Source organism: Lepidochelys olivacea (genome assembly GCF_965140295.1).
Source record: "Lepidochelys olivacea isolate rLepOli2 genome assembly, chromosome: 6".
Lineage (NCBI taxonomy): Eukaryota > Metazoa > Chordata > Testudines > Cheloniidae > Lepidochelys > Lepidochelys olivacea.
In genome coordinates, this window is record NC_140416.1 from 23,155,296 (window position 1) to 23,168,325 (window position 13,030).

Consider the following 13,030-nt stretch of genomic DNA (forward strand, 5'->3'; position numbering starts at 1 on the left):
TGTTATAATTTTTGACATCTGATTTGTGTCCATTTATTCTTTTACATAGAGACTGTCCACTTTGACCAATGTACATGGCAGAGGGGCATTGCTGGTACATGGTGGCATATATCACATTGGTAGATGTGCAGGTGAATGAGCCTCTGATAGTGTGGCTGATGTGATTAGGCCCTATGATGGTGTCCCCTGAATAGATATGTGGACACAGTTGGCAACGGGCTTTGTTGCAAGCATAGGTCCCTGGGTTACTGTTTTTGTTGTGTAGTGTGCAGTTGCTGGTGAGTATTTGCTTCAGGTTGGGGGGCTGTCTGTAAGCAAGGACTGGCCTGTCTCCCAAGATCTGTGAGAGTAATAGGTCGTCCTTCAGGATAGATTGTAGATCCTTGATGATGTGCTGGAGAGGTTTTAGTTGGGGGCTGAAGGTGATGGCTAGTGGCGTTCTGTTATTTTCTTTGTTGGGCCTGTCCTGGAGTGGGTGACTTCTGGGTACTTTTCTGGCTCTGTCAATCTATTTCTTCTCTTCAGCAGGTGGGTATTGTAGTTGTAAGAACGCTTGATAGAGATCTTGTAGGTGTTTGTCTCTGTCTGAGGGGTTGGAGCAAATGTGGTTGTATCGCAGAGCTTGGCTGTAGAGAATGGATCGTGTGGTGTGGTCTGGATGAAAGCTGGAGGCATGTAGGTCAGAACAGCGGCCAGTAGGTTTCCAGTATAGGGTGGTGTTTATGTGACTATCGCTTATTAGCACTGTAGTGTCCAGGAAGTGGATCTCTTGTGTGGACTGGTCCAGGCTGAGGTTGATGGTGGGATGGAAATTCATGTAGACCATTTGATATTTTGGAACTGCTACACAGATCGCTGACAATCAGCTATGCTGGGTTATAGATCTGCTGAGTCTGGAGAATTTTTTTTCTTCATGACATCTGCTGAGTTGGGATAAAACCCCTGATTTTCATCAGAGATTACTTAATCAAGCCTAGGTGAAAGGCCTAGCAAGGAATGCCAACTTTCTAATTGCACAAACCCAAACACCCTTGCCATGCCCCTGTACCTCCCCTTCTCTGAGGCCCTGCCCCTCGCTCTCCCCCACCCTCACTCACTTTCACTGGGATGGGGCAGGGGGTTGGGGTGAGGGTGCCCGCTCTGGGCTGAGAGGTGGGGCTGAGGGGCTTGGAGTGTGGGAGAGGGATCCAGGCTGGGGCAGGGGGTTGGGGTTCAGGCTATGGGAGGGAGTTTGGATGTGGGAGGGGGCTCAGGGCTGGAGGTGAGGGCTCTGCCTGCGGGTGCGGGATTTGGGGTGGGCCAGGGATGAGGGGTTTGGGGTACAGGAGGAGGCTCCGGGCTGAGGCCAAGAGGTTTGGAGTGAGGGAGGGGGTGCAGAAAGGAGTGTGGGCTCTGGCAGGGGGTTTGGGTGCTGGAGGGGGCTCAGGGCTAGGACAGGAGGTTGGGGTGCAGGAGAGGGTGGGGGCAGTGTGAAGAGATCCCCTGGCCACCCCTGCACCTAGGAGCCAGAGAGACATGCCCGTCACTTCCGGGAGCTGTGCGGAGCCAGGGGATGCAGGGAGCCTGCCTTAGCCCCGCTGTGCCACCAACCGGACTTTTAGCAGCCTAATATCTCCCTGATTGCTTTCAATAGCCACTGGGAGATCGACGCCGATTGCAGTAGACTACCAGCCAATCCAGGAGGGTTGGCAACCCTACTTATAACTCTGATGGGAAGTACCTTATTCATGGAACTTCACTACAAGATGAGCTGCTAGGGAGAGGCATGACCATGAAAAGTGGCAACAGGAGCTGATTCAGTGTCCTTTCCTGTACCACCACAGTGATAGCAGCCTTGTCTCAATTCTGAGATTACTCCATGAATGTTAGCTTCATTTTGGCTCTGAGTCCCACACTGTTTTCCAAAGGGTGATGATGGCAGACTGATTTGTGTTCCTGAGGGATAGACTAGAAAAAGTCTACAATTAACTTGTTTTGTACCTATTAAAATTACTTTGATGCATTTCTTACCTGAGGATTTTTCTCTGAGACTGCAAATGTGCTTGAAACACTTTTTAATGAAGAGAAGAATTATCTGTTTATACATCCTTGCTCAAAGAAAGACACTTTAGTCAGTGTTTTAACATTGACCAGTTCCTCTCGTTAGCATATGTCCTTAATACTGGCTTTAACCAATTGGATATTAGGAACTTATCAACTGAACTTAACTAAATAAGTCTTTCCTGTGAAGCAATGTAATTATGCCTGTGATAAAGCCATATCCTCAGGCCCTAAGTTAGCAGCAGAGCAGGTCTCAGTCGTTCTACCTATAACAGTGCTGTAAAACTAACAAGCTGACAGTTATTAAAACATTGCCTTCACTTTTAGTATCATATTACAATACCAATTTTGAGTGAACAAAGTATAATTCACACACTACCAGGAGGTGGATATAAATATTTTCTGCAGTTGAAAAATGTGCTCATTTGTATTTTTACCATGAGTTTTTAAAAACAAAAAGATACACTTGAAATATCTAGAAGAGTATACTTTGCCTTACACGCAAACCAAGCCTGATTCCCATAGTTGATTTCAACAAAGTTTGAGTGCTCAGCAAGAGGAGCTAGAGTGCTCAGAACTTTTTAAAATCAAGTAATTTATGCTTAGTATAATTTTCATTCTAGCATTTTTATATATTAATACAGTACAATGTAATAATTATGCAGATACTACTCTGAACTTTGTTTAACTGTGTAATGTTGGACAGTTAGAGGGTTACGCTAACATCTTTAACTCTCTGTACCCATTTATTCCATCAAAATTAACACAACAGCATCTAACCTGCTTGGGTCCTTTTGAAAATCTCACTGAGACCCTATCTGCATTATTAAGCAACTAAATACTTTTGAAAATCTGGCACAAGTTCCTTGCCCATCTTTGATGTTACTCCTGTTACAAGACAGGAGTAACCTGATGAATGCATAACAGCAATGTCATTAATTCAAGATCAGGTTCCCCTGAGTTCTGTCCAGCACACCACCTTTTACCTTGCATTTATTAATACACCTTGCATTGTTCAGGGATAACCCCTTAATGTATTTTTGCAGAGGTGGGAACAAGTTTGGAAATATGCTACATTTCTGTTTAGTTAAATATTGGGTATTTTGTGGGTTTTTATAAATTTTTTTAAAATAAGTATATTTTAGGGATTGTGTAGTTGTGACCTGCAGTGAATCTGAAGCATAAGTGAGTTGCTAAATGCTCATTTCCATAATGCATCTTTTACCTAGGTAAAAACATTAAGAAATTTCATTCTCAGGTGTTTCATAATTCAGTTCATAATTGAATTCATTTTGGGGAGCAAATATGATCGTTGGCATAAAATACAGTTAATAGCTGGCAACCACTGACACAAAAATACAGCACATTTCCATTTGGAGTTTATTACTTATCATTATTTGTCTTAAAGATAACAGGACAGACAAAGGATGGGAGGGGAAGCAAGGCAGGGGGAGGTGAAGTGACTTGTTGAAGGTCATTGCCCAAGTTAATGGTATAGCTTGGATTAGGACCCACATCCCCAGTTTTCCAGTCCAGTGACATATCATGAGAACATGTAGCCTACAGATAAAAGTAGCCGACAGAATGCCAAATATCCAAACTTGGAAGTGGTTTGTGACCTGCGAGAATTTTAATTGCTCTTGGAGGCTGAATTTACACCTACTGCACTGTTGTTGTTGTATTAGATACCATTATTTCTGCAGCGCACAGGAGAAAGCCTTGACTTCCTGTAAACAATGACTTGGTGCAGACTTAATAAGCCTCACTATGCTACATCAGTATTGTGGTAATCTTCACATCAGTGTTGTGAAAACCTAACTTCCAGGTGTTTCCTCTGTGTGGCGTGTTGTTTGTAGTTAGTACTGATGTACTAAGTGAATTAGGCTGCGTTTTAGGGATTTGTTGCTGTACAGAAATCACTCCAGTTTGGCCCTTGCTGCTTACATCAATACTATGTGCTAATAAATCTCACAATTACCTCGTATGGTATTGTACAAATTCACTGCATGTGTCCTTAGCATGAGCCATGAAGTAGTCTTAGCAGATATCTCCTGCATGTAAATAAAATCAGCAGTTCAGTCTTGAGCAGAACTGGGCTGGCAGTGTTTCCTGAAGGAAGAGTAAGCCCATTGCCCAGCAATTTCATGTACTGTAAAGTTTTCCAAGTCATGAAGACTTAAATTAATGCTTGTACTTTGCAACATGTTAACATGTACTTTGTTGTAATTCAATTTCCTGTACCTTTTCATTCTTCTGTGAATGAGGAAGCAGGCACAGAGAGGTAAATTGACTTCCCTAAGATCACACAGATAGTGGGAAAGATGGGAGTAGATCCAATGTCTAATGACTTCCAGTTGCTTTCTCTGCCCAAAATAAGGGGTCTTCCTGTCTAAAAATATATAATAAATAGCAATGTCATTTTACAATGCCGAAACATAGTCTCCCTTAGAGGTTAAGAAATCTGAGCATCAAACATCCCAGTTTCTCAAGGGTGGAGGGATAGCTCAGTGGGTTGAGTATTGGCCTGCTAAACCCAGGGTTGTGAGTTCAATCCTTGAAGGGGTCATTTAGGGATCGGGGGGAAAAATTGGGGGTTGGTCCTGCTTTGAGCAGGGGGTTAGACTAGATGATCTCCTGAGGTCCCTTCCAACCCTGATATTCTATGATTCAACCAGGTTGATATCACAACCACCATAGGTTGGAATGACCATCTGAATCTTTCAGGGCACTCCACTGCTTCTATATACAACTCTGTTAGTATATATTAAAATAAGAACCCGTGACTGAGGACAAGTTTATTGAGAGATCCTGTCAAAGCCTAATGAAAATATTAGAAGCAGTTTAGAACCCAATCCTGCAACTTGTTGCATGTGGATAGACAGCTGCAGCCTCATGAAGCCCTATTGTTTTGCATATCCTGTGTGTGACAAGCCCCAGGATTATGACCTTAATTTGAAAATATGCTTTATTTAAGAGTACCAAATATTAGTTTCAAATATTTATAACCCTGAAAAATGCCCTAGACAGGTTTTATATAAACACCTAGATAGAAAAAAATTAGTACATTTGGTTGAAGAAATGGAGGAAAAAAATGCTATTGGAAGTTACAGTGTTGGAAGTGTTTCTGTACTATTGTCTGTCCAAGCTGACTGGGTTTTTCCATTCAAACTTTTCGTGGGCATTATCTTTTTATAGACTTTTTTCCCCAAAACAAGAATTTTCACAAATGAAAAGCTTCAATTTGGAAAAATCCTACAATGTGTGACTAAGCTAATCCATTAAACATGGCAATGCAACCTTTCTTCCCCTTCCCCCAAAAAACAAAACAAAAAGCCTTGAAAATGAAAAAATGAAAACAACTCCCCCGAAACAGCAAACACACACCAAAAAATAGCAGAGAGAGTGAGAGAAGAAAAAACTGAAGAACAGACTAAATTCTCATCAAATTTCCATCCATATTTTTTTAAATGAAAATTTTCAAATGAAACCAAAATAGTTTTGCAGAAATTTTCATTTTTTTAAAGAAGGGTACTTTCTTACATTTTTTGTGTGTGTGGAAAAACTTTTGATCAGAGCTACAATTTAATGGCAACATAGTATAGTTCTTAATGTAAATAAATGCTTTGTGCAAAAAATAGACTTGTGCATAATTTTGTACCTCTGATTGTAACCAACTGGCTATGCATGTCAAAAAAATGAATGAAGGCTATGTTAATATTTTTTGTAATGCCATATGTACTTCTTTTTACAGGTGACTGTTACAACTATTGGTTATGGGGATAAGGTACCTCAGACATGGATAGGAAAGACCATTGCATCTTGTTTTTCCGTGTTTGCTATCTCATTTTTTGCCCTTCCTGCGGTAGGTTCTCTTGTGGGTTTTTTTCTGACAGTTTGTTCTTAAATGAATTAATGGACCATTGCATCTTTTATGAATAATATCTTCAGCTTGCCAACATTTTTTTTAAAATATCAAAAGTAGCTAAAAAGAATTTTTATGCTTCCTTATCAATTTTATATAGTGTTCTATTTACTGCAGTCTACATTTGCTAGAGTTCTCTTCTAAACAGTTTTTTTAGCCTGAAAATGAAAGTTTAAATGAGAATACCTTTCTCTTCAGGTTTTAGAGGTGTACAATACATTGAATTCACATGGTAATCATTTTTGTGAGTGCACTAATGCTGATGTTTTAGTTTTGTAAAGCCCCAGTACATCATAAGCACTTCAGCATGTGCTTAAGTGTCATTGAAGTCAATGGGTTTAAATACTCTGCTGAATAGGGATGAATTTAAGCATGTGCTTTGCTGAATCACGAAATTTAAACCTTTATTAGAATATACATAGAAGTGTCTTAACAGGTATAAACTTGCATTATTTTTGTCTGTTCTTTTCCATTCTTACCTTCACCCCCCTTTCTACTACTGAGAAATGACCTTTGATAAATAAATGACTTGTAAAGCTATTTCTTTGATCTTGATTTTTTTCTGAATTTAATGTCTTCAGGGATGTTTTTAAAGTAATTATTCTGACGTCTTTATCTCCACGAACATGCTTATAACTTGCCTGTCAGTTTTTCCAGTTAGTTGTAGCTGTAAAATAAACTTATTTTCAGTGTTGTTTTGATACAAAGAAGAAATAATTAATCTGTTTTTTGCATAGGACAACTAACAAAAGTTAGGTGTTGTCCTCCCGGTAATAATAATTGGTTCATAATAAGCATTTTATGCATCTACCTTGTCCTAAGAGTGTGGTCAAAAAGAAATACTAATGCAGCTAAACACAACTGGAATGGGTCTTTGGGTCTAGTGCAAACCCTTAATAATTCCAAAACTAAATGTAGCATGGGTCACTTGTTTAATCGTCATTGCCTCTGTGACCTCTGTTAAATGAATTTCAGAGAGAACAAAATGCATTTCCTATTAATTTCTAACTGGAACATTTGATGAGCGGCAGAGTTCAGTACAGTAAAGCCAAGGTAGCCAGCTGCCCTGTTGTCTTACATTGGCTTAATTAGAACCCACTATTCTCTAGTGGTGTAGTTCCAGGTGTAACAGTGGTAGAGGCCATAGTGTAAACAGGTCTCAGTTGTATTTACCACTGTGTTGATAAACCTGACATTAAATGTCTCCACAGAGGAGGTGATAACTAAACAAGTGAACTGGACTATGCTTACTTTTGGAATGGTTTACTAGACCTCATATATTAATTGCTCTTGAGTCGGGTCAGATGACATGGCGGTAAACTCACCTGAGTCCTGAAAACACTTCAGCGTCCACCGTTGCTACCACTGGTGGAGAATCATAGGCCCCAATTTCCCTACAATAGACGCCTCCAAAGAGGCTTGCTTATGACTTAATAATACATGGACTTTTCATCACACTGAAGGGGTAGGCAAATCAGGGTAAAAACACGCTTTCAGATTTGACTCTTCATCTGCACAAGGATTTATGTGGTTTTCAGACTGTGTAATACCATCTACACTTATTCTCTAGAGGGTTGATCCAAAGCTGAAAGATTCCCATTGACTTGTATGGGCTTTGGATCAGGCCACAAAAGAACTATCATTTTAAGTTCCAAGAAGAAATACTAACCGAGACTGAAAATATGTCTGTTTGCATATTAAGTCATTTCCCCTAAATAATTAGCTAAGTTGTTTATGATGCTGAATAAAACTTTATTAATATGATGTAATTTGGCCAGAGTGTTGAAATATTTTTTTTTCTGAACGTTAGATCTTTATTTTCTTTTTTCCCTTAGGGAATTCTCGGTTCAGGCTTTGCCTTGAAGGTACAACAGAAACAAAGACAGAAACACTTTAACCGTCAAATCCCAGCTGCTGCGTCTCTCATTCAGGTACCTGGACTGCTATATTTTAAATGCATTAATTTTCTCCCTTTTATTTCAGGCTGTTTTTTTTTCAAAGCTGCCTGAAGGATTTGGACACCAAATTCCCATTAAAAATTAATTGGGAATCCAGATCTCCTAAGTGACTCTGAAAATCCCATCCTTAAAGGGAAAATCGTGGCCAGAGCAATTGGAACTATTCTTCACAAAAGACAGTGCAAACAGTTCAGATCAGCTGTTTTGAATTTCTTGCAGAAAAATATCCTGTGATGGTGGTTTGTTTGATACAAGAGTTGTTAGAGCTGATCACCAGTACTCTCATACATCTTGCAGCAACTACAAAGTAGAGCTCTGCAGTTCCCAAAATTTCTATCCTGCAGAAAATTTTGCATTTCAATAAAAAAACAAAATGAACAAACCAAAACCTATTACAAATCCAAACAAAAGGTCAGTTATGCAAAATTTTCCATGGGACGAACACTTTCAAAAAATTCCAATTTGGAGGAACTAAAATGGAATTTTTCAAAAATTTCTGGTCTGAGCTCTCTGGGCTCCTGGGAACCCAGCTCATCTGAGGAGCCCAGACAGCCTACCAGGTAAATTGTCATGGAGATTGGGAACTCCAGCTTACAAGAGCCTTGCCAAGTGGACTTTTGGGGAGTCAGCTTCTCAGGGAGTTGACTTCCTGGGAGGTCAGGAAGACCAGGAAGTCCCATTTTACAGATAGTGACCTGAGAAGTTAGGTGATGTGCCCAACCAAGGTCACGGAGGGAGTCCATGAAGAGCAGGGAATTCAACTGAGGTCTCTTGATCCCACCCCAGAGGGCTTCCTACCAGGCCATCCTTCCCACTTTGTGTTGTGCTGACCCTGCTTATTGCAAATAAAACACGTAGTTAAATAAAGAACATTTCTCCCCCTTTTTTGTTTATCAAGCAATTTAAAATTAGATGGACTGCATTTACTAAATGAGGATTTTCCATAATGTGAAATGATAAATTATCCTTCATTTCTGAAGGAACCTGAACACATCAATAATTTTTAATATCCTCTTTAACTTTCAGGAAAATCACATTTTAGAAGCTTTAACAATGAATCTATTGTAATAATTGTACTGCTAACGTTTATTTTAGACTGCATGGAGGTGCTATGCAGCAGAAAACCCAGACTCTTCTACATGGAAAATATACATAAGAAAACCTGCCAAAAATTATCATTTGATGTCACCTAGTCCAAAACCAAAGAAATCAGTAATGGTATCGGTAAGTAACCCTGGTTTTCTTTCCCATTTTGGTTGTTCAGTGAATACATATGCTTGGTAGATTGATTGGAATTTGCTCATTCTCCAGAGGCTATAAATTGTATTTGTATTACAGGATATTGCTTGGTCTTAAAGTTTTGTTTTTCAAATGAACATTGGGGTTTTCCAGATAGAAACATTTATATCCGCAGTTTACTTTGCTGCAATTCACTGGTTTGATTTTGATGGACATGAGAGTTTTGAGGGACACAGCAGTGACATAACGCATTTCTATCAACCAGTAATTGAATGCAGGACACTGTGAAATAATGAGCAATGGGAAGGTAAAACAATATATTGCAATGGTAAAATACTGTGCTGCTCTCAAATATTATTCTTATAGCTCAATCTGCCCCTCTGGTAGTAACACATGTTTACATACAGTAGTATTTCATGTCACATGATTTCAAATAATATATGTTGTTATACAAACACAACTGTGTATATACAATATAATTAAAATAAATACCTGGTAGGTAGACTGAACTGTGCTAGGCAGATAAAACTGAGTTCCACTTGATTTATATTATTTGGGTGTGTTGGATGAAACCTGAAAAAATGAGGTCCTATTTGCTTTGCCTCAAGCATGAGGATCAAATTTCCAAAGAGCCAGAGGCCCTCCTAAACTTGCATTATGCAAGCGTGCACACACCCACATTCAAGTAATTGTGTCTGCAAGTATCCATTTGTGTGTCCAGCTACGCAGTTTGCATATTTGTTCTTAAAGGCACAGGGAGGTTCCTCTTCTTAAGGAATTGCCATTAATGGTCCCAGGGTACTACTTTATAAGAATTTTGTCTTTGTGTCCTTGGCTAAAATGTCCCTTTCCCCCAACTTTGTGGAGTATGCAAGAGGCTAGTTAGCTGCATGTTTCTCTCCCTCCACCCCAGAATTAGTTATACCTCAGTATTAGTCTATGTAAATGCCTTGTAAAGCACTTTAGAATATTTTGCTATGAAAGGCACTTTGCAAATATAAATTTATATTATGTATTACTTCACCCATTCCGGTTGCAGCTGTTTAACAGTACGTGGCAGAAATATGTAACAGGCTTGCCGAGGAAGTGAAAAAGAAAATTGGGCCATATCCTTACCTGGACTAGATAGGCATAGGTCAATTAATGTCAATAGAGCTATGTCTGTTTGTAGCAGTTGAGGATCTGGCCCATCGTAGCCATGAAACCGCAAGTGATTTATGTAGGCAGTATGATAATCTTGTTTTACCTTCCGAAAAATTATTTTGATTACCTTTCCTAATTTGCCTTTATCAGACCACTTTTATCTAGTATATAATAGCTGAATTAGAAGGGTACTATGATTCTTCAGCACAGAAGCCAGTACCTGTTTATTTTAAATGTGTTATCGAATAAAGTTTGTAACATATATAACTCATTGCTGAATTAGCAGGGTTATTTTTTACTACAAGTCAGTGTTTCAGTAATTATTCCAATATGTATGATCCTAGGAATTATCCTGTTTTAAAAAAAAATCATCTTGCGAAATGAGCTAGCAATGATAATGAGAATACCAATCTAATATTTATAGTGCCTTTTCTTGAAGAACCCTAAACCACTCTGCATCCTTTTACTGTGGGAATTTTGCAAACTACATACTAGAGAGAAGCTGAAATCTCAATCTGAAATCAGAGCTCCTTCAGATTTCAAAGAGGGATTGGATTTCAGTCCTGACTTCCTGTCTTTACAGTTTTAGTTGCAGGGTAATTCTATGGTTCTGATGAAGCCAAAATCAAAAAGGTGATTTTGTGAGATTTCTTTCATTTGTGACTGAGTGAATCTAAAACCATTAGATATGAACCCCAAACCTTTATTAAACCTTAACTGCATCTGAATACTGCTTATCTCCACTAAATATATAAAAGGTGAACGCCAGTAGAAAAACTCAGATTCAGGTTTGGATTTGGTTGTGAAAGTTCAAGAAGTTTCAGATCTGATGTTCTGTTTTGGAGTTTTCTCTAATAATACATACTACACACCTATACCTACACACACACACAAATATGGAAAGTATTTAAGGTTGCAAAATCAAACACTCAAAACTCAGGAAATGCTTGAATTAAAAGTGCTTGTTCAACCTTAATTCTGCACCCTTGCAAATATGTATTATTGTATAATCTATGACCACATAATATTATTTCCATAGACCTCTGCCTGATTCAGTGCACAGGATAATGCTCAGTGAATGCAGGCAGGGTTGTGTATGAATGAAGAGGCTAAGAAGTGTAGTGTGGAGTATAAGGCTTGGCTCAACAAACGAGTTGTGAAGGGCATAGTATTCTTAACACCAGCTAGTAAAAGGAGATATGTCTACAACTCATCGTCTCCTGGCTTCTAGCCCAGTGCACCTTCCCATAGATAAAAGGGAATTTTGCTGGGAGAAAGCAATGGGAAAATTCATTTTGTCTGTGTCCTGCCTGTTTGATGGTTCTGTTCTATGTGACACGCTGAAGAAAGACCCTGGAGAGCATGCTCAGTGTGGGTAGAAGCTTGGATGATATGATATAACAAGCCTCTGGCAAGCTCTGTTGATCAAAACAGACTGCTGGTGGAAATATTCAATATCTTGGAACTCTGCCAAATCTGAATGGATTTTTGTGCACACATCAAAAGATACCTACTTGACCTCAGGACTACCCCTTTGCTAAATTTCAAAGTTGTGCCATACACTACTAGAAGCATTAGAGTTCAATAAAATCTTATCTTGACTCTCTTTAAAAAAAAACCACAGGGGAGATGTTAGGCAATCTTCATATATAGGAATAACATCTCAGCTGAAATACAGCTGTTTCTGAAGTGAAATGTCATCACCATTTTAACAATGGAAAGTAACACAAATGTTGAGGACCATGAAGCATGTCCCCCGTGGTGTAGCATGGCACTGCAGTCAACCTGCCACAGTATCCCTCCTGAGTTTTCAGTGACTTCCTTGGATATCAGCATGGTTTCATTTGCTGAGGTGAGTTGGCCCTCCAGCTAAGTCACTCTGAATGCCCAGCTTCTGGGGCATTCAGAGTCCAAAGGAAAATGCTAATCTTCCATCATGGATCTCTGCCAGGCACACAGTAGTCTCTAACCCTTCTTTTCCCAAGCTCAACTTCCAGCCCTCCTGTGCTCTGGTTAGTCCTTTCCTCCTCCCCTTAACAACAAGGCTCATTGCACCCTCTACAATGGTGGCAGCATAGAGGGAATCCAGACCCTCCACCTTCTACAATGGGTTCCAGGCTCTGGGAGCCCTAAATAAAAGGTCTTTCTGCTCCCTGTAGCCAAGGCCTGATTTACACCTTCTGCGCTGCGAGGCAGAGCATCTTCAGCACCCCTCCTGCCTACAGCTGACCTTCGTGTTTTCCTTAAAAAAATGAAACTTTTAACCCACTTTTAACTTTTAGGCACCCCTAGAACTCCAGCGCCTCTAGGCATGTGCCTATTGTGTCTAATTGGAAATCTGGCCCTGCCTGTAGTCACAAGCTGCCCTGCTTCTTCTTCCCAGACCTCTTATCCTCCCTGGGCTCAACCTTCTTTGCCCCTAAGACAGGGTGACCACAGCCCTCCTTCCTGGGGCTGTGCTGTAACCCTTATCGACTTTCCTGGCTTACCCTCATGGGGGTTCAATTTCTGCTCCAGGGAGCCTCCCTCTGAGTCTTCCTGGACTCTAGATTCATGAGTACTGTTGCTTACTCCCTTCAACGATCCCGTGACTGCGCTCAATACAGTTGTTCTATGAGCTGAGTGTTAGTCACCTGACTAAACACCTGGCCTCCATTCCCAGCTTGCCATCTGATTCTCCCATAGAACACTTTTCCTTAAATGGCCATACATTAGAACAGGATTTTGC

At 40.0% G+C, this 13,030-nt stretch overlaps 1 protein-coding gene across 1 annotated transcript in view; it reads left to right on the forward strand.

The window, feature by feature from the left end:
* Positions 1 to 13,030, forward strand: part of KCNQ1 (potassium voltage-gated channel subfamily Q member 1) — a 544,480-nt gene that overhangs the window by 161,366 nt on the left and 370,084 nt on the right. The window contains exons 7-9 of the mRNA XM_084632327.1: positions 5,792 to 5,902; positions 7,798 to 7,893; positions 9,016 to 9,144. Coding sequence (XP_084488453.1) covers positions 5,792 to 5,902; positions 7,798 to 7,893; positions 9,016 to 9,144 — 336 coding nt within the window. The remainder of the gene's footprint in view (positions 1 to 5,791; positions 5,903 to 7,797; positions 7,894 to 9,015; positions 9,145 to 13,030) is intronic.